Below are 24006 nucleotides of genomic sequence, written 5' to 3' on the forward strand. Positions count from 1 at the left end.
CTTTTCCAAATAGTTATATGCACTTAGAAGAAAGGGTACACACAGAAACAGGTATCAGTTTACGCCTGGGAAATGAAGACTATTTAAAACTAGATTAATTTGCATACATTTTAAAAAAAAGATGGTCACAGGGGCCTGGAATAATGCTTGCCACCCGCAAATGCAGACAACTAAAGAGGAATTCTAGTTAAAACTACTGATTTCATTACAAACGGAATTAATGTGCGTAGGATATGTCACATCAGCAACAAGAGGTTTGTATGTGTTCTAGTAGTTATCAATTTTGTAAGCCTTATCATACACTTTTATATATTCAGAATCAAAGCAAGATGCAAGTTCATTTTCACCGCTCTTCCCATGATTAGGTGAATCACTTCCAATGCTTACAGTACACAGGTCTAACAATATACGTCAATTGGAACCTCAGCACACTATTCTGCACAATATTAATGACTACAAATATAGTTATTTTAGAAGGAGTTCCGCGTTTTCCTTCTTTCCTCTTTCTTTTCAGCTGTACTGCCAACATGAAAAGTTTAGCACCAGAAGGAGCACCATTTTCCCTATGTAAAGAAAGGGAGCTTCAAATAGGATTAGCAAGAATAACCACAACTAGCTATTAAAGTATACTGCATTTTGACTGGCTACATATAATATTTAGTCATATGTCAAATTTTGGGAAATTTGAATAACGGAATGTAAAACCTTTATTTTCAGAAACATGTAATAATGCATTAAATAAAGCTGTTCTCTTAAGCTGTCATGTGACAGTGGACCTAAGTTTAGTAAGTCAACCATCAACATATATCAAACAGCAACATGCATACAAATATTAGTTCTTTATTCAACTGACATTTTCTAAACTGGAATATTTTATTGCTTATCTAGGAATATCAAAAGGTTAAATATACATTTCTACAATAAGCGTGTGTAAATATAATTGGGCTAGTCGCATTTGTGCCTAATGTAGCTACTCAATAAAACACTTCTTTGCAATGAGGACAGCTTCAGTACAATTTGATGTAAATTCAAAGAAACTGGAAAGCGCCAGCACAAAAACAAATACTTTCAAAATATGCTTAATTTGAATTTTACACAGTAAAAACCAAATCAGCAGCAACACAAAACAATTTTACCTAATTTTCTTAACTGAAAGTAGATTCTGGAAAGTGGTGCTGTTAGAGAGAATAGAAAATTAATCCAATACTATTTGTAACTATTTTCTAATTAATTTAAAATGTGTGATAAACAGCTTATAAGTCTCAAATTCCAGTAGTCCTATTATGATTACGTCTGACATTTATTCACGTTTAGACAAGGAAACACACTAATTGTGCTTCTGTTCTACACAATGGAACATCTCACATTTAATTAGCCACGTAGAAAGCTGAAAACTGAACTTATAATGCAGAACTGTTTCTACACAGCCTATAAATGACATGGATTGCACTGATATTTAAACCAAGCAATCTGTTTTGACAAAAGATCGATCATTGCTGCTTTAGATCCACATCCTTCTGTTTAAGGATGGTCCTTTTCTGTTGACTATGACTACCAGTAATCCGAGACACTAGTTTTCCACACACATTTTCAATTTCATTATTTTTGTTGGAATTTCTCTCTTCCAATTTGTTTTACTGGACTTTTACATCCTGACTCAACAAAGTACTTAAGCATGTGGCTACCTTTTAGAAGCCTCGCTGTAGTCAATTGAACTAGTCATGTGCTTAAAGTTAGGTACGTATTAAAGTAACTTGTTGAATCAGAGCCTCAGAGCTGAAATCAGAAGTAGTCCCAAGTAAGTCACGACACTTGGAAAAGTATCCACACATCTTATTTGTAGCGATAAAATCATAATACATGTGCTCTCCCAGTCCATCTTCCTGCTGGAAAAACTAACATAGTTAAAAGACAAAAGGCTGCCCCCCCACACCCTCTTAATTGCTATATTTTTGAAGAGCAACATCCATATTTTCATAAGTAACTTTTACCACTTTAAGTGCAATGTGTTTATTTTGTACAATACAAGTTTGGTGGCAACAGAGTAAGACTCAAAAGACACAGTTCTTTTGCAGTCTCCTGGGATTCAGTCTAAGCAGTCAGTTCTCATCAGTTTAAATTAAGAATTGAGCTGACCTCAACATTGCAAACACAATGGCTATTATTTAGAGTGATACTTGAATTTATTCATGACATTTTTATTTCGGTTTTAAAGTGGAATATGAAGCAGAACCCACACAAAGTTAATTTCATTCCAAAGAAATCTGCATTTTTGTTAAAGGTCACATTACAGATCAGCTGATTTTATTATCTTAGAATGGCCTTAATGAATGTTATGGGTTTAATTTTAAATGCTATACACCTAGATCTAATACTTAATAGCCCTTTATTTCAGAAATTAAAATGTTCTCTAATGCAACTTCTGTCACTCTAAATGATTTAATATACTTTTATAGTATACTTGAAATATATATAACAAACACTGAAGTGCTTATTTTAAATTTTCAAACCTGCATCTGTAATGGTCACATCTATACTTTAGGGTGGGAAGAAGTATTCAATATAAAATATTGATGGTTAATAACAGAGTACTTTACTTGCCTCTAATTCTGATTTCCCCTAAGATACTATAAAAACCTCATTTGACTAAAATTGTGCAGGTTAGATCCCTGAATAGGCACTAAGACACAGTAAGTAAGATTTAGCCTCCCATTTCTTTTTTGGAGAGAAACAAGGTGGGTGAGGTATTTTATTGGACCAACTTCTGTTGGTGAGACACACAAACTTTCCCCATTTTATACTAACACTATTACAGTTCAATTTACTTGACACGTCAGAGTGTGCCTTCTGCTGTTTCATTTGGTACTTGATATATAATTTTTTATTTTTTTTCATATGCATCTATACTGAGAAACACATTTAGTAAGAGAGAAAAAAAAGTACTTTAAAAACATTTACACTGTTATTCCATTCCTTTCAAAAAGGAAAAGAATAAAATCTCTAAAAGATCAGGAGAGTTAAAAGACAGATGTCGTCCTCCTCATAATTAGCCATCATAAATGAATAGATCTCAGAGTCTGTACTGATTATTACCTCAGTCAGGTAAACTAATCATTACACCTTGGGGATTCTCTGCAAATATTTGATTATACTAATTAAAATACAGTACTGAGATTTGCAGTTTGTACAGAGATTAAAAATGTTTTCAGTTTCCTGCTCTTGAGTGAGGCTAAGCTTTTGAAGCTTTCAGCAGAGAAAGGCAAATATAGGGCTAAGGTAAAATCTAACTACCATCATCTGCATTAGTATTTCATATATAGTTTCATTTGGACTATTTACCCATTTTCTCTTTGTGGCCTACAAAACAAGAGGAGATCTATGCATTAAGGTTCCAATTCAGCAAATCAATGGGACTAGTCCCATGCTTAAAGATAGGCACTTGCTCAAGTATCTTGCTGAATCAGAACGTCAGACTGCTAGAGGATAATGATGCTATTTAGTATCACCAGTTAAAATCAAGAATTCTTTGGAAAAGATACCATAGCTAAATACATTACTGTTCCCCGAACTTTTGCTATTTACCAATCACAGAAGTTTTGTACTCCACTAAAATAAATAAATGAAACTTAAACTGGTGACTTCAGTTTAAGTTTTTAATTTATTTTTTGCTAAAATTTCACCTCACTTGTTAGAAATAGCAGTGGTTGAGTTCATATTGATATCACTGTAAACTTAACAATTAACCAAATAAAGTGTATCTCAAAACTCAATTTCTTCTTCTTTTGTGTGACATTTATTTATACATACATTTCACTGAATTTATAAAAATCAACTGCATATAGTCACTAAAACCACTAGGACAAAATTATTCCTATACTAACAAAAATACTCTGCTTGTAAGAATCTACCGGGACACATGTGATTCTTATAAAAGGAGTGCATTGTATTTTTAAACAAACAGAATGGGGCAAATTAAATCAGGCTTTAAAAAAAATAAAAATAATAAAAAAAAAAACAACTTACCTCTGACTAGTATGAGTTCTGTCCAAGATCACATTGTGAAAATGAATTAAGGTAAACTACATTCTGTTTGGATGAGTCACCACTAATGAGAATCCCGAACCCAAATAACGACCTCATCCATTAACACCTTAAAAGTTAACAGTAAAAACATACCAACAAAACCCACATCTATGTTTCTCACAACACCAAAGCTCAAGTAGAACTGAATAAAGATACTTATACTGTTTATATATAATGCTTTCATGAAAAATGTTTCATAATGTATTTGAGAATAAAATATTTTAAAATAATTGTTTTGGTCTTTTGGCTTCTTTGTTATTAATGCTGTCTGTACTGTGATCTTTCATGCATATTAACCAGTCAATAAAGGTAAAAATCTCTGTGCCACTCCTGGGTTGCATATTTTCTCGAAACAACCTCAGTTTCCATACAAACAAGAATTTGCATCCAAAACAAACAAAATAAAACTTAACACTAACAGCACATCTGAATTCTCTCACCCAACAGCTGAGAGAAGTGAAATAGTCAGTAGCATTTTGTGGATCTAACTAGTCCAAAGTACCACACCCTTAAATTTGTTAGGAGTAGGCTTCATAGCTCAAACTATGGGGTTTTAAGACCGTTGCTGACATGCAACAATAAAATAGCAATACTTTTGAATACAGGCAAGATTTCATATTACTGTTACGTCTGATGGATTGTTTTAAAAGAAATTTCAGATCTCCTTTATACACCATAAAGTACTAAAAATAGGGCTCAAACCCATTTTCCGTTTTGCAGCTTATATGATATCTAATTTTCTAAAGTTATTTGTTTGCTTATTTTAAGGCTTTTCAGTATATATGGAAGGTCCAGTATAACTGTAATTTCTAACACTTAGTCCAATTATAAAATATCTCCTTCAAATAGCAAAGAATAGCAGTTATGTTGCGTGCAATCAGCAATGAAGTTGATATGCTCAGCTACTACCCAAAGTAGCAATTATTTAACATAGAGGAGAATTAACAAAAAATATTGGACTCACTAACATGAAAAGTTAATGTAGTATACAAGTTTCAATTACTGATTTCCACAGTGCTATTTTCTAACAAATTCTGAAGTACCCTACGGCTTTAAAAACTAACATCAGGAATACCTCTCCTTACCCAATTTACTAGTTTAACTAAAACTACATACAGGTTTATTTAGAGAGCCAGCCTCTGAGGATCTGTGAAGCCTGTGATGTTCCCTGCTTATCTTGAGGGCCAAAAAAATATTAGGGTTAATCTCAGTTTTCCTTGTGAAGACAGCCTTGAAAATAAGTCAACCATTGGAGTTGATGGTTTGCCTCATTTTTCATTATCACTAGACTATCTACTTCTAGGGCCATGAAAAACTCAACTACCAGTCCCTTAATTTGAGAGGAACCCAGACAAATTCACAGCTGAGAGGACAGTGTTGCTCATGTTTCCTGCTGCAGGCTATGAGCTTGTTGCAAGCTCCTTTCCAGCAAGCCACTTTCAGCCATTCTGACTCTAGAACTGACCAATCAGCACAGTATCCGGCTACAAAGAAGGGCAGCTTGATAACAAGTAATCTACAAGACCATTTTACTTTCATAGCGCAAGGAATTTAGCCATTCTAATCCTTGCTCTGTAGCTTTAATCCAATCGAAACCCTTCTTAGTTTCCTCCATCTGTAAAATGGGGATAGTTACTTACCTGGAAGGGGTGTTATGATCAATAATTTGCAACATGTTTTTCCAGTTAGTTACTGTTGTTCTGCCATTCTGCCAATTAGTTATCATATATAAAGTACTACAAAATCCTCCAGTGGCTGGGGGCTTATAGCTCCCAGTCCTATCGTTTATTTGAACATTTATCCTTGTAAAACTCTAAATGTTTTCACTTCTGCTGCTATGTTTACCTGAAGATTTCCTAACATTTTCACATTTTTGATAGTCTTAAATTTCGAATTGTTCCAACATGTCCACCTGAAAATCCTGAAGCCTATCCCAGTCCCACATATAATAATGTAGATCAGTAGTGCTCAAGTTTTAGCAACCAGCGGACCCCAATTTTGACTTAAAATTTTCGCAGACCTCGAAGCCCCCCAACTCAGCCCCAGACTCTGCCCCCGCTCCACCCCTGCACCTCCTCTTCCCCACCTTTTTCTAACCCCTGCCCTTAGCGCACCACCTCCCCACTCCTCCCACTCCCTTCTAGCACCTCCTGCATGACACTGAACAGCTGTTCCCTGGTGTGCAGGAGGTGCTGGGAGAAAAGGGCAGGAGTTGATCAGTGGGGCCTGTCGACCCCTTGGAGTGCCATCTGCGGACCCTAGTTTGAGAAACTCTGGTGTAGATGATGGATAGGCATCAGTTATGTTGGAACAGAAGAAAACAAAGGCCCTTTCAAAAACGCTGAAGCTAGCTTTTTTTTTTTTTTTTTTTAAATTGTGGAAAGAAAAGTCTCTTGCCACAGTTTGCAAGAGACAAAAACAGCCATTAGAAATACAGCAATTCCTAACTACATTCACCCCAATCCTGAAATAAAATTAACCTTTAGAAAATAAACGTGTCAGTTAAAAAAACCCAAACTCAGAACAGAAATAATTACACTGCTCTACAGTCAAAATGCTTCTGAAATAAATATAGTCCAACTTAACTAATTCTAGGTCACTGAGAACGAAAATGATGCTTAAAATTGTTGATTGGCTCTAGTTTTCAAGATATGCTCTTGGGTCAGTATATACGACCCTTGACTTGGGAATGGCGGAGGAGAAGTGAGTTATAAAGGGAAGGGATCTCAATTTAAACCAGAAATGACTAAAATACATCTTTGACTGGATCTACGAATAAATCTATGATTGGGTTTGGACAGTACTTGCTTTTGAGGCAAAACAATGAATGATGCAATCTGAAGCTGGTATTGCATCATACAGGATAGGAATTGCATCATGTTATTCTTAGAAGTCATGGATGATGCAATCATAACGAAGCTTACATCACTCTGCTGAACAAATTGCCCTATATCAGCTCTAGAAATCATACAGTGTCCTGCTCTCTTATTTGTCAGTGTTTGATTTTGCAAAGGGACACATTCCTGTTTAGCCAAAGTGAGCAGAGATGCCTCGTACTTGTGTGAACAGTGCAGATAACTTCTGCTATGTTTGTGGTGAAGTGACTTTTGCATCACAAAAGCGCAGTATAACCACTATGGTTAAGAAAGCCTATCACCTTTATTTTGGCTGCAAAATTGGAGATCAGGACAAGAGGTGGGCCACATACATATGCTGCAACACTTGTGCAACAAATCTTTGCCAGTGGTTGAACAGGAAAACGAAATCTATGCTTTTGCAGTGTCAATGATTTGGAGAGAGCCAACAGATCATACCAGCAATTGTTACTTCTGCATGGTGCCTCCAGTTGGGAAAGGTGTGTCAAAGAAGAAAAAGTGGACTGTGCATTATCCAAACATTCCATCAGCTATACGCCCAGTACCCCATGGAGAAGGACTGCCGGTTCCTGATGCACCAGAATCATTCTCACTTGAGTCAGACGAGGAAGAGGAAGAGGATGAAACTTCTGGTCTTGAACCATCAGTGTCACAGGACCCACATTTTCTCCCATCCTCCTCCTTTGAACCACACCTCATAACACAAGGTGAACTGAATGACCTTGTCAGGGATTTGGAACTACTCAAGAGTAAGGCAGAGCTGTTGGGCTCCAGACTACAGCAATGGAATCGCCTGGAAAGCTATCAGGGCAAATGGAGCCCATCAATGCTTGCAGACTATTGCTGGACAGTGACAAGAGATGCTCCATTTAATGAATACAAGAGACAAGCCAAGAAGCGCCAAGTAGACACTGAATAGGACTAAACTATGTACATAATAGTTTTTTGCCTTTTGCTTCATAATAACTTTTATTTATAGAACCCTTTTGCTGATTTTTAAAGTGTTACATAAACAGGACAGGTGAAATATTATCATGTAAAGCAACCATAAACATATGAAAAGACCTAGGTTTACAATTTATGATTAAAACTCTACTATCTACACAATATACATAGACATAAAATGTAAAAACTTAAATAGCTTAGAAACAGTAGCCAATCAGTTGTTTTAATTGTCATATTTGAATTCAGCACATCAAAATACATAATAAATATCACATTTTATCTCTGAAGCAGACAACTTCTCAAAAATTGTAGACCAGTGTTATCTTTGCCAGAATTGAGCAGTATCAAAGGAGCTTTGGGCATCTCATGAACAGGAAGAAAGAAAAAAAAAAAAGGTGCAGCATTTCTGCATTGGAACGTCTCCTGTTGTGCACTGGAACTTCCTCCTATCCTGTTGCGGAGGATATGGCAGCTTCATAGGACATGCCTGGTCTCCCCTATGGATCCTCACCAACCCCCATTCTATTTTTCAGTGCATAAGCTGTTGAGACCAGTTTCAGTTTCATACTGCCATTGCTTAGAATGGTCAAGGCTCTCATTGTGCAGTGAAGAGGAATCAACATACGGATAAAAAAACCTCCAGAGAGAAACAGAGTTCTGTTAATTTGTTCTTCCTAGATGTTTGAATCTCACACTAACTACAGCAAAACATTCTAGACTAGAAATGCAGATTGACACAAACACTAAACCTTTGTGCTTCTATCACTGACTTGTAAATCAACAGCATGCTCCTAGTTTGCAGTCTTCCCAACTTCTCAATTGAATAATTTATCTAAAAGATTCCTTTTTCTCTGAAGAAATTTTTCAAAGGTACACAAATCATGACTATGCTGTCATTTCAAACCAAAAAAACCTCACCCAACTTTTCTTGTGCTCTGATCTATCATTCTGCTTTAAAACTGTCATACCACTTACTTGTGAATGCCTAGACTGCGGAAAAAACTGAATATGAATATTTTCATAAGATAAGAGATGTAATAAGGAAGTGTTATAAACAGTATTAAAAGCATAAGCTCAAAAAAGTCATTGGAAAAAATGAACAGCAGCAAGGGATCCCATGTAAGTAAAAATATAGAAGTTGTACCTAAGGAAAGCACATTTTGTGGGTTCACGATACGGATAAAGGGCATACATCTGACTAGATATAGGGCTGAATTAAGACAATAAAGGGGCCTAGGTACATCTCCGTATGTGGGTCTCTCTTTGACCTGTCACTGTGATGGACTCAAGTCCCCCTTACCAATTCCATCCTTTGTCCATATGGCCTATATTGAATTCTTTGTATGTTTTCCAGTGAAGCTGAAAAAGACACGAGTCTTTTGGCAAGTCAGAATTTCATTTTACACAGTGCAGTGTTGTTAGCCCGCATTGTTGAATCAGCATCTGTGAGGTCACAGACTAACTCACACTGGGTGAAACTAGTACTGGTATCCCAGAAAAGTGACTTGGAAAACTTCTTGTTGAAATGAGGATTTTAAAAATTGGAAGTTTTGAATTCAGAGGTGTATCCCTAGCAGAGTACACCAATGTTTCTTTATGGAATTTTATTTTTATAATTAAAATACTTAAACTTGTTTTAAAATAAGGGTATTTGGCTAGACCACAATTGGTTGTTAGAGAAGAAACCAAGGCATTAAATTAAATACAATACTATATTTAAGATGAAATTAGCTGCTGCTACTAGTCTGTTATGATCTAATACATATACATAGCTGTGATGCTGCATGCTTCCCACACTCACCCTGAAGGGGTTAACGTAGGCCAGATGGCCAATTAACCTGTTAGGCTGCAAACAGGAGGACATTTAGGCTGAGAGGAAAGCCCTAAACTACTGCACATGTTCCACAAATACAAAAGATAATGAAAATAAGCCATTTTAGTAATGCTCATTGAACAACCTGTTTTTCCCACAGAAAACCCATTTCAGATAGTTTATAAATACCAGCATTGTTATTTAGCAATGTTGTATTTTCTGTTGCTTGTTTTCTAATGACTTTCTCAGGGAACCAGTCTCAAAAAAGGGGGGGTGGAGGGGAAGGGCTAATACATAGGAATCGAATGGTTTTTGGCTTTGGTGGTTTTTTCAGAATTCTGCTGGGGGGCAGATAATCTAACAGAGGACTCAGATTAAGGAAGCATTGTTAGGTAAGTAATCAGGTTTAGGTTTAAGTAAAATCATAAAATATTGATAGCAAGGAAATTTTCAAGCACAATACGTTCTCAAAGAAAGTCTAACTTGTTCGTGTTACTAGTATCTAAAGGTGAGCAGAAAGCAAGTGGCAATTCTGTTTATTTCAACAATAGGAACAAATAAAAAGGCATTCAACACCAACAACCCAAAATAAAAACACTTTTAACTACCCTCAAAGACAGTCCCCACTCTACCTAAAATCCTTGTATACCCTAAAGTCTCAACTAGCAAATCCCATATTAATCAACATTTCACATAAATCTTTCTTAATATATTACAGTTTTTCAAAGTTTTGACAACACAAAGGATAATAAATTGATCCAGAAGGGTTTTGCAGATACTATAGCTTCACCTTTTTGTTGGGGTGTTTCAATGAAGTATGCACCAGGTTTTTTGCAAACAAGATTATATGCCAACCAGGAACTGAACTGAGGCCATAAATTCACTTCACAACTGCCGAAGAACAATTAGGCTATGTCTACATTACAGACTTTACAGCGTATCCCATGTAGCCACTCTGCCAACAGGAGAGAGTTCTCCCATCAGCATAATTAAACCACCCCCAATGAGCAGCTGAAGCTATGTTGACAGGAAAGCACTGTCGGTGCAACTTTTGTTGGTCAGGGTTTTTTTTTTCCAAACCCCTGACCAACAAAAGTTTTACCCACAAAAGTGTAAGTGTAGACATAGCCTTAGACTAATCATTCCTACCTACCAGTGCCAAATCTGAAGCTCTGCTTTTAGAGGTTTACCTGTTTCCCATTAGCAATCTCTTGAAAATCCAGGAATCATTGAAACCATTTTAAAGGCTTTTCAGAGTCAAGGAATGCAACATTTTAGACAGCATATCACATTTTCTTAACTCCTTCACAAATTTACATGTGTATGTATTTTAATTTTATATTTGTAATAACCAAATGATTACCCTTTGGTACAACAGAGTATGTGAAACAATTAGTGGAGCCTGTCCTACAAGCCCAGGTTTAGAGTGATAATTAAATGTGATCAGCGGTAGTCACGCAAAAGCCACGTTGGAAGTTATTACCCTTACAATCAAGTAGACTTCCTATGGATGACGGGAAATAACTTTCAAAAGAGAGGGTGTGACCCAAGTCTAAAGTCAAATATACTGTTGTTGAACTGCTATGCAATATGCAAGCCTAGCCAGGGAGGGGCAACTAAGTAAATCATCTCCTATAAACTGAATCATAGCAAAAATGAAAGCTACCGCCTTGTTCACAATTCACACAGCTTAGTCCATAAAGAACAAAAAGTGTTGTATTCTTTTATACAGCTTTGAAGAGCCCAGAGAGATTTAATTCAAAAGCATATATCCCTGAACGATTGCCACACCACTCACAAGGTATAATGAGGACACTTAAAAGGGGCAACATTTTCCATACACACTTAAGTGACTTAGGACCCTGAGTCACAGTGAAAGCCAGTAGGCACTTTTGCAAATTTTGCCCAAGAAACCATTTTGAGAGGACTCTGACACTTCTTAGATCTGTAGACACAGCCACATCTGAGAATTTACTGTGAGCTTTACCTATGTCTACAATGAAGACAAACTTTCATTTATTAAAACTAAATGGAAAAGTAAGTTAAGAAAAGTGACAGTATTAAGCTAATAAATATTGATATTTTCCCACATTTCAGAAAAGTTTCTGGCAGATCTCCCAGCTCTGCTAATCTCTTCACAAGATCTGTTCCTAAAACTTTGCAGAATAATTAATGGGAGCTAGAGTAGGATGAGAAATGTGGGCATGGGAGGCACAGCAGCCAGTCAAGGGAGCTGTTGAAGGTGGTGGGCAACATTAGTGTAAATCAAAGGGTTCTAGTATGACACATGCTGCAATCCTTTGTTTATGTAGCTGTTCTAAGACACCAGTTCAATGGTATATCAGGGTTAGAGAGTTAGTTCTGGGTGAGGAATGAAGTAATAGAAAAATTTTGTTGCTAATGTGATAAATAAAACTTCTGTTTACTCTTGGGTCTGAAACTAGGTTAGATAGGACAAAAAAAATCTAAAATTTTCTGACAAAATCAACTATAAATGTGAGTCTTCAACAGCTTTCTTTACAATGCATCTTAAAATCTAACTGGAAAATTGTGAATGTGTGATATAGTAGTTCAAATAGTTCTTTGTAAATAATCAATCAAATGTCTTTAAATGAAATAATCTTACCAACATCATCATCTTCACAACTTTTAACATCCAACTGGGGAACGTGCACACACAATTCATTTTTAGAGCTGATGCAATACTACCTTAAGGTACAAGGAGTTTAACTTGCACTACGTTGAAATCTTCACCTTGGCAAGAGTATCATCTAGATTTCGATCCTCAATTTAAAAATGGCGTTGGTGCTAAAGTATTATATGCGACTAACTAGTTGTGAATTTGCATACCATATGTTCTGCAGTAACTCAGCAGAAAGTCATATTGTTATGAATCAGATAAAGAGCCTTAATTTCCATTTTTCCAACCTACTGTTTGACAGGCTCCAAACCTTACCATCTGCTCTTACCATTCAACCTGTCCCTTTTACACCAAGGGGTAAACTGAGCTCACATAAATATGTTTTAATACAGCTAAATGTAAATGTATATATCTAGGAACAAAGAATATAAGCCATACTTGCAGGATATGGGCCTCTATCTTGGGAAGCAGTGACTCTGAAAAAGATTTGGAGGTCATGGTGGATAATTAACTGAACATGAGCTCCCAGTGTGATTCTGTGGCCAAAAGAGCTAATATGATCCTGAAATGCATAAACAGTGGAATCTCAAGTAGGTGCAGAGAGGTTGTTTTACCTCTATATTTGACACTGGTGTGACCACTCTACATGGGGAACAAACATTTAATAATGAGCTCTTTGACCTAATAGAGAACAGTATAGCACGATCAAATAGGTGGAAGTTGAATCTAGACAAATCAGACTGGAAGCAAGATGTAAATTTTTAATGGTGACAGTAATTAAACATTGGAACTATTTACCAAGGGTCGTGGGAGATTCTTCATCATTGACATTTTTAAAAATCAAGACTGGGATGTTCTTCAAAATAATCCTTAGAGGATATATTTTAGAAGTTCTATGACCTGCTATCCAGCAGGTCAGACTAGATGATCACAATGGTCCCTTCTGGCCTTGGAATCTATGAACCCCTCATTGCCTTTACTTCCTCTTCTAATTCTCTTCTTGATCCACACCCAAACTGGATTCCATCCTCCAACAACACTAACCTCAGTGAAATCAGTTAAGGAGTCCAAGATACATCTAAGGGACGCTTCTCTATCCTCATCTTCTATATCTCCTTACTGCTTTAGGATATGGATCACCCTCGCTCCCCAGCTTCCACGACCCTCTGCTTTATTGGTCCTCCCACTCCGTGGACCATTGCTTCATTAGAACCATTATTTGCACCAAATTCACTTATCTTCCCTGCATTTGTTGGTGTCCATTAAGCTTCCACACTCTCTCCCCTTTACTCACACCTAATCTTCTCCCACTGTTTCAACTACTATCTCTGTGTTAATGAATCTTCTAGTTTCTCTCTGCCTAGTCTCATCTCTAGATCCCTCTCAGACATTGTCTTGGATATTCAGCTGCTTCTGACACCCAATCCGACCTCTCCAAAGCAGAACATTCATTTTTCTGCCTATTCCCTCTTTTTTGCCTTCCATTTCTTCCTCCATTATTGACTCCCATCCTCTCTGTCTCCTAGACTCGCAATCTTGGTGAAATTTACAACATCTCTCCTACTGAAGTCTGTAACCTCCTCTTGTCTGACCTCACTGTCTCACTTCTATGCTCTTAAGTCTGTCCAGAATTAAAAGTGATATTGCCAAAGTCACCACTGTCAATGAAGAGGGTTTAAGTACAAATCAACATTTAAATATATGTATGCATAACAGGCGCACACACAAACTTCTGCTTCCTTTATTATGGTTACCACCTCACAAGTTATATAAATTAGTAATGGGCATTTGCATTTTCAGCGAGGGCCTGTTCCATGCCTAGTTGCAATCAATAAGTAATCCAATAGTTATTTTGCATTTCAAACTTACTAAAGCTAAAAGTTGAGGTGCTTGGCTTCTTGTAGGAGGGAGCCTGTAATGTGGTACTGGATAACTATTACTGAATTCCCCATAAAAACTGTACACTTTAAACTATTTTTTATTAAAACAGTAATCTCCTGATGACATCCAAACTTTCCATTAGCCTTTCACAAAGGAATGAATTAGGCTAATTGAAGTTTTCTCCTGAATTATTAGCATGTAAATATAAATCAATTCCTTTTCTACTAATTTTGGCACATTTGAACTTAAAGAATTTTAGAAGTTAAATACCCAAGTTCTTTGAAGTTTAAGAACGCTTGGCAAACATAGGTAGGTAGTAAAGTAAAAATCTTAAGAGGAAATTTGTCCTCCTTCAAAGTTTACCTGAATTTCTCTTCCCTGTCTAATTTTTAAGAGAGTATCTTTGAAACTGAAGATTCATGCTTTTGCAGAATCATCTTCTAGCTTATTAACTCTGCCATTTATTTGTCAAGCTTTGTAGACATGAAAGAAGCCTCTTAAGAAGTTTTAAGCAACTCATCTTTTTTCATGTACTAAAGAGCAGACCAAATTTTAGCACTGCATGTGAACTGATAATTAGCCAGCGGTCGATAAGCACATTGTGCTGACATATGGATAAGGTGAAAAGTAAGCAGACAAGTGAGTTCTTAAGAATTTTACCCTGGGCAAAAAGCTGAATTCTTTGATGTGCATTTGACAAAGGAATTGAAGAGGAAGATTTTACTCTTTGCTGCCATCTTGGACTTCATCATTAAGTAAGGAGATCTGTCTTACCTGCACTGAACCCCATGCTTTGTTTGAATTCACAAAAATTAGAAGAAGATCACTTATTTACCAATTTTCCCTCAATAAAAAAACTCCAACAGGATAGCTGTGTCTATTTTTGTGGAAACGAATAGACAAGGCTCCTAACTAGGACACTTTTACAGTACTAGGAAGGTATAAGTTACACCTCTACCCTGACATAACGCGACTCGATAATGCAGCAAAGCAGTGCTCGGGGGGGGGGGGGGTGTGCACACTCCGGTGGATCAAAGCAAGTTCGATATACTGCGGTTTCATCTATAACGCGGTAAGATTTTTTGGCTCCCGAGGACAGCATTATATCAAGGAAGAGGTGTACTTTTTAAGTATAAATTAATGAGAACAGAATCTTAAATATTGCTATAATTCATTATATAATAAAAGAGAACCATGGCATAATATAACAGACACACCTTCTCTCTCACTTTTCTTCTCTTTATAATACACTAACCTGGTGCAGTAATCTTTTCAGTTTTAGTAACTGAGTTTTTACAGCTGTGCAGTCTTGAACCATATGCAGAAGGGTCATTTCATCAAGCATCACTGTGTTCTCCCGTAAGCCCACCAACTGTCTAGGAGTCTGGTAGATGTTTGGTGCTCCATAGCCTTCAAAGTGACCAATAGCAGGCTCTAAGTGGCTGGAGCCCCTGAAGGAAATATTTTAGATAAAAATCAAGAGCAGTCTTAATCTAGAGCTAAAATCTGTGAGCTCTGTTTTTTAATGAGAGAGCATTTTAGTAGTGTGTGTATTATTAATGCTCTAAGCAATTTTTAAAATTGCACAGTACTAAATGGCATAGGCTACATTTATTTAGATTGTCGAGTGGAGAAAAACGTTCACAAAACAAAGCCAGTGTTATCCTGATACAAAATTCTGCATGTTATTACACATCTACAAGAAGAGTCTCACAAACTAATTCAGTTCCCTGTAATCCTGGATTAGTTCACACCTGCACCATCGTAGAAGCAAAATCTAAACAAGCTGGCTTGCAAAAAATGCAACACTATTTACTTCTTAATGAAATAGAAACACTTTTACTTGTCATGTGACATGGGCTGGAACAAAGAAACCAGCAAAGCATTTTCCTTTGAGCGCATATGCTGAAATTGACTGTGCACTTATAATATTAACACACACAAACTAGTTAGGGCAAAATATTTGCATCTGAATTACAATCCCCTGGAAAAGATCTGAGTTTAAAGAAGGGAATATTAGAGCAGTACCAGTATAAGTGTCATCTTCTCTCAAAAAAATCTAAACATGGGCACACCACTTCTCTGTAAATGCTATAACCTCTCCTTCATTAGAAGAAACCACACATCAGAATACATTAACTTCTAACAACTCCCTCAGAAGAGGTGCAACACAGTCCTTACCTGCTGAGGTCATTTTTACCATGTGGAAAGTGGCCTGCATGGCCCAAGTGATAGTGGTCTTGTGCATTCCAAAGCTGCGGTGTCCTCTTCCAAAATCCATCTTGCTGCTGTCGCGTATTTCTGTCTTGTCTATCATAACGATTCATATTTTCACAGTCCACTACACAGATGTTTAAAAAAAGTTATGTACATAACATTCTAAAGCCATTCACTACACACAAAAATACAAGTAAGTGTTAATCAGATATTACTAATAGGTGCACAACTACGATCTGAAACATGAATTCTTCTTCAAACTGATCATAAAAGTGAGCTAAGCTGAACACACAAGGATCAGGATTGTCATAAGAGACCACCTGTAATGCCTAACTTTTCATCTCCACAATCCTTTTTATAATAACTTCAGAAGTTATATTGTTTAAATAAAAATAAAAAGTGATCAGAATCTGCAGCAGAATCTACAAAATGTAAAACTTAAGATTTAAAACATTTTTAGAAGACAATTTGATATTAGAAAATATTTTTTCTCTTTTTACTATCAGTATCATTAGCCTTTTAAGACTTAGGAACAATACTCAAAATATAAGAAGACAATATTTTAGGAAGTGGCCAATACAATGGTCTGCAATAAAGAACAATTTTTCATTTTAAAAAAATATCCCAAACTGGCTGCAGCCTAATTTTTTTTTTAGTTTCAGAAAGAATCCTTAAGATTTTTAGAAATCTTTTAAAATATTAAACTTCTTCAGATTTAAACAGCTTTTGTCCACAAACAATTTGAGAAGACTGAATTTGGCAACATCTTGTAAACCACTAGAAACAAAGCCAAAATTCAACTACAATCCCTGCAGTCAGACGCAGCAAAAAAGTTAAAGTTATGAACTACTGTTCTGCTGCTAGACTTCCCTGTCACTTACCCAAAGAGTTTTCCTCACATTGTCAGCATGTCTCTAGAAGAGGAACTTTACACAACAGAACATTGTGTTACTCAGCTGCCTACTCAGACATAGTTGTACGTAAGACATTGATAAACAGGCCTTCCTTCCTGCTTGGTTCCCAGCCTGCGTTTTGTTGGGAAGCAAGCCCAGTTTTACCCTGTGATTTAAAACTACCATCCTCACTCACAGCATACATACTTGTTGAGCTAGAACTGTTTCTATATATAGCATTTAAGCACTATCCCAGACTCCGGAATGGAACAAGTAAAGTTTCAGTATGCCTATGAAGTATTCTGAGGGCGTTGGTATCAATTAAATTATGTATAATCCTAGGCAGCAAAGTGCATTTAAGGCTCAAAGTAATCCTAAATTAAGATATTGTTGTAATAATTCATTGTACCTATGCTCAATTTTATCAGCTACTTTTATAATCAAAATAATCAAGATACAAGGAAAAAAATCTTTTAAAAAGTGAATGGTTACATAAACTAAAATATAGTAAACAATTACTTTAAAAAACTGCCTCCTATAGCTCATTATATGAGTACATTACAAAGTATAAACAAAAACATTTATAAGTAATTTCATTATGATTCAACTTTGCAAACAAAATTGTGACTCCACATAGAGTTGCCAACTTTCTAATCGCACCCTTGCCCTGCCCCCTGTCCAGAGGCCCCACCCCTGCTCATTCCATCCCCCTATTGCTCACGCTCCCCCACCCTCACTCTCTTTCACTGGGCTGTGACAGGGGGTTGGGGTGTAGAAGGGGATGAGAGCTCCACCTAGCGGTGCAGGCTCCGGGGTGGGACCACAAATGAGGGGCTCAGGGTGGAGGAGGAGTTTCCAGGCTGGGGCAGGGGATTGGGGTGAAGGAGGGAGTGAGAGCTACAGCTGAGGGCTTTGAGGTGAGGCCACAAATGAGGGGTTTGGGATGCAGGAACGGGTCAGGACTGGGGTTGGGGGTTGGGGTGCGGGACGTGGTGAGGGCTCCAGGGGGAGGGAATTTGGGTGCAGGAGGGGGCTTGGGACTGGGGCAGGGGGTTGGGGTGCAGGCTGTGGCCAGGCGGCACCTACCTCAGGCAGCTCCCAGAAGTGGGAAGCATGTCCGGCTCCTAGATGCAGGGGCGGCCACAGGGGCTCTGTACGCTCCCACAGGTGGGGCCCCTGCAGCTCTCATTGTCCACAGTTCCCAGCCAACAGGAGATGCAGAGACGGTGCTTGGGCAGATGCAGAGCTCCCATGCCTTCCCCTGCACCTAGGAGTTGGACATACTGGCCACTTCCGGGAGCAACGCGGAGCTCGGTAGGGAGCCTGCCTTAGCCCTGAAGCACTGCTGACCGGACTTTTAGCAACCCGGTCAGCAGTGCTGACGGGAGCCGCCAGGGTCACTTTTTGCCCGGGGGGTTTTGGTCAAAAACTGGAAGCCTAGAAACCCTAACTGTACAAAATAGTTGGGAGTATGAACAAGCATGAACCTTTTCAAAATATGAATTTTGCTTATTCAGTTATTCACATGTGCAATGGTGTTTCCAATTTCTTTTCAGCACCATTCTGCTCTCTGTATTTGAAATTCAGTTTTTGCATTTGTGTTTTAAGAGTTTTATAAACAAAATATTTTTAGTACCAAATGATATTCTATTAAGGGATTCCCATCAGTTTTCAATAAAATTCCCAGCCACTATTAGTGGAAGACCACTCCCATTGGGGAACAGTTTTTTGTCCTTTTTCAATACAGGTGTCACAATAAAAACAAATGGTTATTAGCTTTCTATAACTGATGTTCTTAGAGATATGTTGCATATGCCCATTTCTTCATAGGTGTGCGTTCACTTTGTTCACTAGTGCCAGTGAGTTTTCCCTAGCGATACCTGTAGATATGGGCCCCTCCAATCGCCAAGTTCCTCATGCTGCAAAGTGAAGGTATAAAGGGCAGAGTTGTCCCTCTCATCCCTTAGTTCGTTCACATTGGAATACTCTAGTAGACTCCAATGCACTTGGGAAGGAGAGTGGGTGACATAATGGACACATAATGGATAGGGATAGATACTCCCTATCTTAAAGAAGAACAGTTACAGAAAGGTATGTAACCATTTTTCTTCAAGTGCTTGCCTATGTCCATTACACTGTAGATGACTCCCAAGCAGTTACTGTAGTTTGTGATGCTCAGAGTCTCATCAGAAGAGAGGCTTCAGATCACCTTCCTACATTTGAATCCTCTTAATTATGCAGACAGTGCATAATGTCTAATGAAAACGTATAAATGCTGCTGAGATTGACTGAGCTCTGGCTGAGTGCACCATGAGTTCGTCAGAAAGTGTTGCACCTCTGACAGTGTTACAAAGTGTAATACAATCTGTGATCCACTTCGAGAGCCTTTGGGTGGTAACTGGATGATCCCTCAAATGTTCTGCATATGAGACAAAGAATCTGGATGAAATTCAAAAGGACTTTGTCCTATCCAAGTAAAAAGCTCAATGAACACATAGGGTGTGGAGCCTTCACTTATCCATATATGAATTTGGTTCTCGAAGAACACTAGCACACAGACTGATTCAGGTAAAAGTCAGAAATAATTTTCTCAAGGAACTTGGGGTATGTGGTCTCAGCTGCACCTTGTCCTTGTAGAAAACAGTGTACGATGGCTCAGTGACCAGTGTATTCAGCTCACCTATCCTCCCAGCAAAGGGGACAGCCCCCAGGAAAGCTACCTTCACTGACAGGGGTAAAACAAACTCAAAGGGAGGGTCCATAAGTACAGACAACAAGATGCACCTAAGAACTAACCCTGACTCCTACAGGTTCAGAAGATAATCCAGGATCATTTGAATTTTCGTCTGAGTAGGGGACATACCATGGGAGGCTGGCCAGATGAAAAGTTGAAATCTGGCAGGGCAATAATTCTCACTGATAAGCATCTTTTATTTTACTGTTCTTTGAAACTGGATGTGATGGTTATGATGCTATGAAAAATGTTCTTTGTACAGTCACAGTCATTTTTTTTAAAAGTGATCTGCCAGTTGCATGCATTTGTGGTTAACCTGCTGGGGATGTGCATATTCACTGCACAGCTAAACACTGATATGTACATTCAAAAACAACTTTTCACTTCAAGCATAACGTTTTCAGCTGCAATAAGGTATGCACTCAATGAGGCAGAAGCTTCTCCTTCAGTGAGCTGAGGAGCACAGTCAAAGAGGCAGAGCTCTGCAGAAGTCCTTGTCTTACTGAATTGTTTACTTTCACATCACAGGCCATTGCAATCATATCTAGCCAACGTTTCTACAGTAACATCTCACTTAACATTGTAGTTATGTTACTGAAAAATGCAACTTTAAGCAAAATGATGTTAAGAGAATCCAGTTTCCCCATAAGAATTAATGTAAGGGGTGGGGGGAGGGTAGGCTCCAGGGAAATTTTTTTCACCAGACAAGACACACTGTGTTATACACACACAGTATAAGTTTTAAACAAACAAATACTGTACACAGCAATGATGATTGTGAAGCTTGGTTGTGGTGGTGAAATCAGAGGGTGGAAGAGGGTGGGATATTTCCCAGGGAATGTCTTACTGCTAAATGATGAACTAGCACTAGGCTGAGTCTTCAAGGGTTAACACTTCGTTGTTAATGTAGCCTCACACTCTACAAGGCAGCACAAATGGAGGGAGGGAAGACAGCATGGCACACAGAGACAGACACACACTGTGTGTGTGTGTGTGTGCGCGTGTCTGTGTGTGTGCGCGTGTCTGTGTGTGTGCACGTCTGTGTGACAGAGAGATGCACATTGATCCTTTAAGTACGCTGACCCCACTCTAAGTACACTGCCTTTTTAAGTAGATCAGAAAGTTGAGACAGCAGCTGCTGCCAGCAAGCTCTCCCCATCCTGAGACCTGTCGTGTTCCCCCTCACCCCTGCTCTATAGAGATGGGGTAAGCGAGGGGCAAGAGTAGCAGGGAGAGGGACACCTTGACATTATCCCCCCTTTCCCCCGCCCCTGCACAGCAAGCAGGAGGTTCCCAGGAGCAGCCGCAAGGCAGAGGGCAGGAGCAGCACAGGGAAGTGGGGGGAGGGACAGCTGAACTGCCAGCAATTGATAGCCTGCTGGGTGGCTGCAGCACAGGGAACTTAGGGGAGTGGGAAGCTGATAGAGAGGCTGCCGGTCCACCCTGGTTCCACGCCCCCACCAACTAGCTGCAATAGGCTGCTCTTTCTGCAAGCAGTGGACAAAGCAGTTGGCTGCCAAACAACGTTATACGGGAGGATTGCGCAACTTTAAATGAGCATGTTCTCTAATTGATCAGCAACATAACGAAACAACATTAACTGGGACGACTAAGTGAGGAGTTACTGTATTTATTTATTTTAAAAACTGTTTTATGTGACACTGGCCATCCCAGTTAAAGCTGAATTGTGGGACAGGGCTGAGAGGGCAAGATACACACCTCCATGATGTCCTGGCATCTGCCGTCCAGGCCCTGGAGGTTTTTCACCTTCCTCTGCAGCATGGGGCACGGGTCACTTGCTGGAGGATTCTCTGCAGCTTGAGGTCTTCAAACCACAATTTGAGGACTTCAATAACTTAGACATAGGGGTTTGATACAGGAGTGGGTGGGTGAGATTCTGTGGCCTGCATTGTGCAGGAGGTCAGACTAGATGATCATAATGGTCCTTTCAGACCTTAAAGTCTATGAGTCCAATGTCAGCCCTCTGTTATTAAAAGGGCTAGTTTTGGTCAATTCTAATACCCCAAAGTCTTCGTCTACACTAGGATTTAAGGATGCAATGTTACATCGCCTTCTCTAAATCAATACATTCTAAAACTTTAATCAAGACAAACTGTATTAGAACATACTAAGCTGGTCAAGTTAAAGATGACTATCTAATGAGATCTTTAAAAGCTTTGTTTATATAAAGCAATTACAGCAATCTGCCATAAAGAGCAGTGCTGGGTGGAAGAATGCTTTATCTTACTCTGCACCTGCAAATATTTCTCTTACCCTTGTAAGCAGCTGGCTGCACAGGCAATGTCAAGTTTAAATGTGTGTGTTATATGTGCCTGTTGGTCCAGGGTTCTTTGCATTGTGTTAGGTTGCCTGGGTACCATCTGGACTTCAACACCATTGCACAGGTCATGTTGTGCAGGCAAGAACTTCTTTATATACATGTGCCTGGATATCACATTTTGATGTTTGTTTGTTTGTTTGTTTCTTCAATAGGATTAAAAATTTGGGAAGTTTGTCCAGCCAGAAGAAGTTGGAATGGAGATGGAATTATATGGAGGAGAGTGGAAAAGAGTAGTGGGGTCTCCTGACCTAATAAAGATTAGAAAATGAAGTAAAACCCATTCCTGAAAACTAGAAAACAACCCAGCTTCTGTGCAGAAGGGAACTAGATTTGCATTATCTCCACCACCATCCTCCCACTACCCTTGGCAGAATAGGGGCTACCATCTTTCCTAAGGGAAGTTTGGCTTCACTCCCAATAGGAACAATAGAAAGCAGTGGCCATTTCAAGAGATGGCATCTTAACTTAGGATTCCTGTGATCTGAGTCTCATTCAAAACAGAATATGGAAACTGTTTAAGATGGCAGTTCTTTGTGAAATTCTCTGCAGAGCATGTTATTTGTCAGCTGAAGAAGGATCTTTCAATTGTAAAGAAAAATGGCAAAAACTGATCACTGACCCTAAAATGTTTCTTCAAATGTAGCTAACACATGAGATTCCAGTGAGTTAAAAAAAACTAAGTTTGAATTCACTGTTATTCTATTAAGAAAATTAGGACAAAAAAAGGTATGACACTAGATGCTAATTTTCTCAAAGGAGCTATTTTTAAAAAAAATTAACTCAAAATAACTAATTTGTCTGTAAATTCCCACAAAATTCATTCTGTAAGTGCCACAGTTTGGGGGAAGATATAATTCTTTATACATAGCAAAGTAGTTAAAACCCTGCTTCAAGTACCAAACTCTTCTCAACCTTAACTGGAAGAATGACTGACACTTCCATAATAGGACAAGGTGAGTGACGTAATATCTTTTATTGGACCATCTTCTGCTCTGCAAATTTCCATAACAGATACATAACACTGGGTTGAGTTATGCATCTGGAGTATTAGGTTAGGTTGTTAGACCACATTCAACCAGGTTTAAGTACTTCACTAACCATTGTCACAAGGTGCGTCCTCAGGTAGGTCCACATCAAGCATGAGATCATCATCTTCGAGATCACACGAATCAAGGTTATTCAAGATATCCTACAAGAAAAAAAATGAATGAGGGGAAAGAACTGTGTACGTAAACAATGGTCTCACTTACATGATAGTTACTTTACTGCCCTGCCATCAAGTGGCATATTTTTATTTTACAATATACTTATACTGTATTTGCGTTCAAGACAACACTTGTTGGCCTGCTAAACCCAGGGTTATGAGTTCAATCCTTCAGGGGATGATTTGGGGAAAAATCTGTCCGGGGATTGGTCCTGCTTTGAGCAGAGGGTTGGACTAGATGATGTCCTGAGGTTCCTTCCAACCCTGATATTCTATGCAAACACATTGCCTCTTTCTCCAGTTGCAAGATCAGTCAACAATACCCAGTGCAATTGCTTCACAGTAAGGCTACTAATTATGGCGTCTCTGGCAGCCTGA

At 38.4% G+C, this 24006-nt stretch overlaps 1 protein-coding gene across 7 annotated transcripts in view; it reads right to left on the bottom strand.

Moving 5' to 3' along the window:
• Positions 1 to 24006, bottom strand: part of CCSER2 (coiled-coil serine rich protein 2) — a 148420-nt gene that overhangs the window by 54109 nt on the left and 70305 nt on the right. For 6 of the 7 annotated variants that reach the window (XM_050958550.1, XM_050958547.1, XM_050958553.1 and 3 more), the window contains exons 4-6: positions 23523 to 23613; positions 16421 to 16580; positions 15495 to 15690 (exon numbers count right to left, since the gene is read on the bottom strand). In XM_050958550.1, the coding sequence (XP_050814507.1) occupies positions 15495 to 15690; positions 16421 to 16580; positions 23523 to 23613 (447 nt within the window). Of the gene's footprint in view, positions 1 to 15494; positions 15691 to 16420; positions 16581 to 17337; positions 17475 to 23522; positions 23614 to 24006 lie in introns of those variants that run through there. The other variant, XM_050958554.1, reaches the window with a different exon arrangement.

This window comes from Gopherus flavomarginatus, chromosome 6, assembly GCF_025201925.1.
Source record: "Gopherus flavomarginatus isolate rGopFla2 chromosome 6, rGopFla2.mat.asm, whole genome shotgun sequence".
Classification (NCBI taxonomy): domain Eukaryota; kingdom Metazoa; phylum Chordata; order Testudines; family Testudinidae; genus Gopherus; species Gopherus flavomarginatus.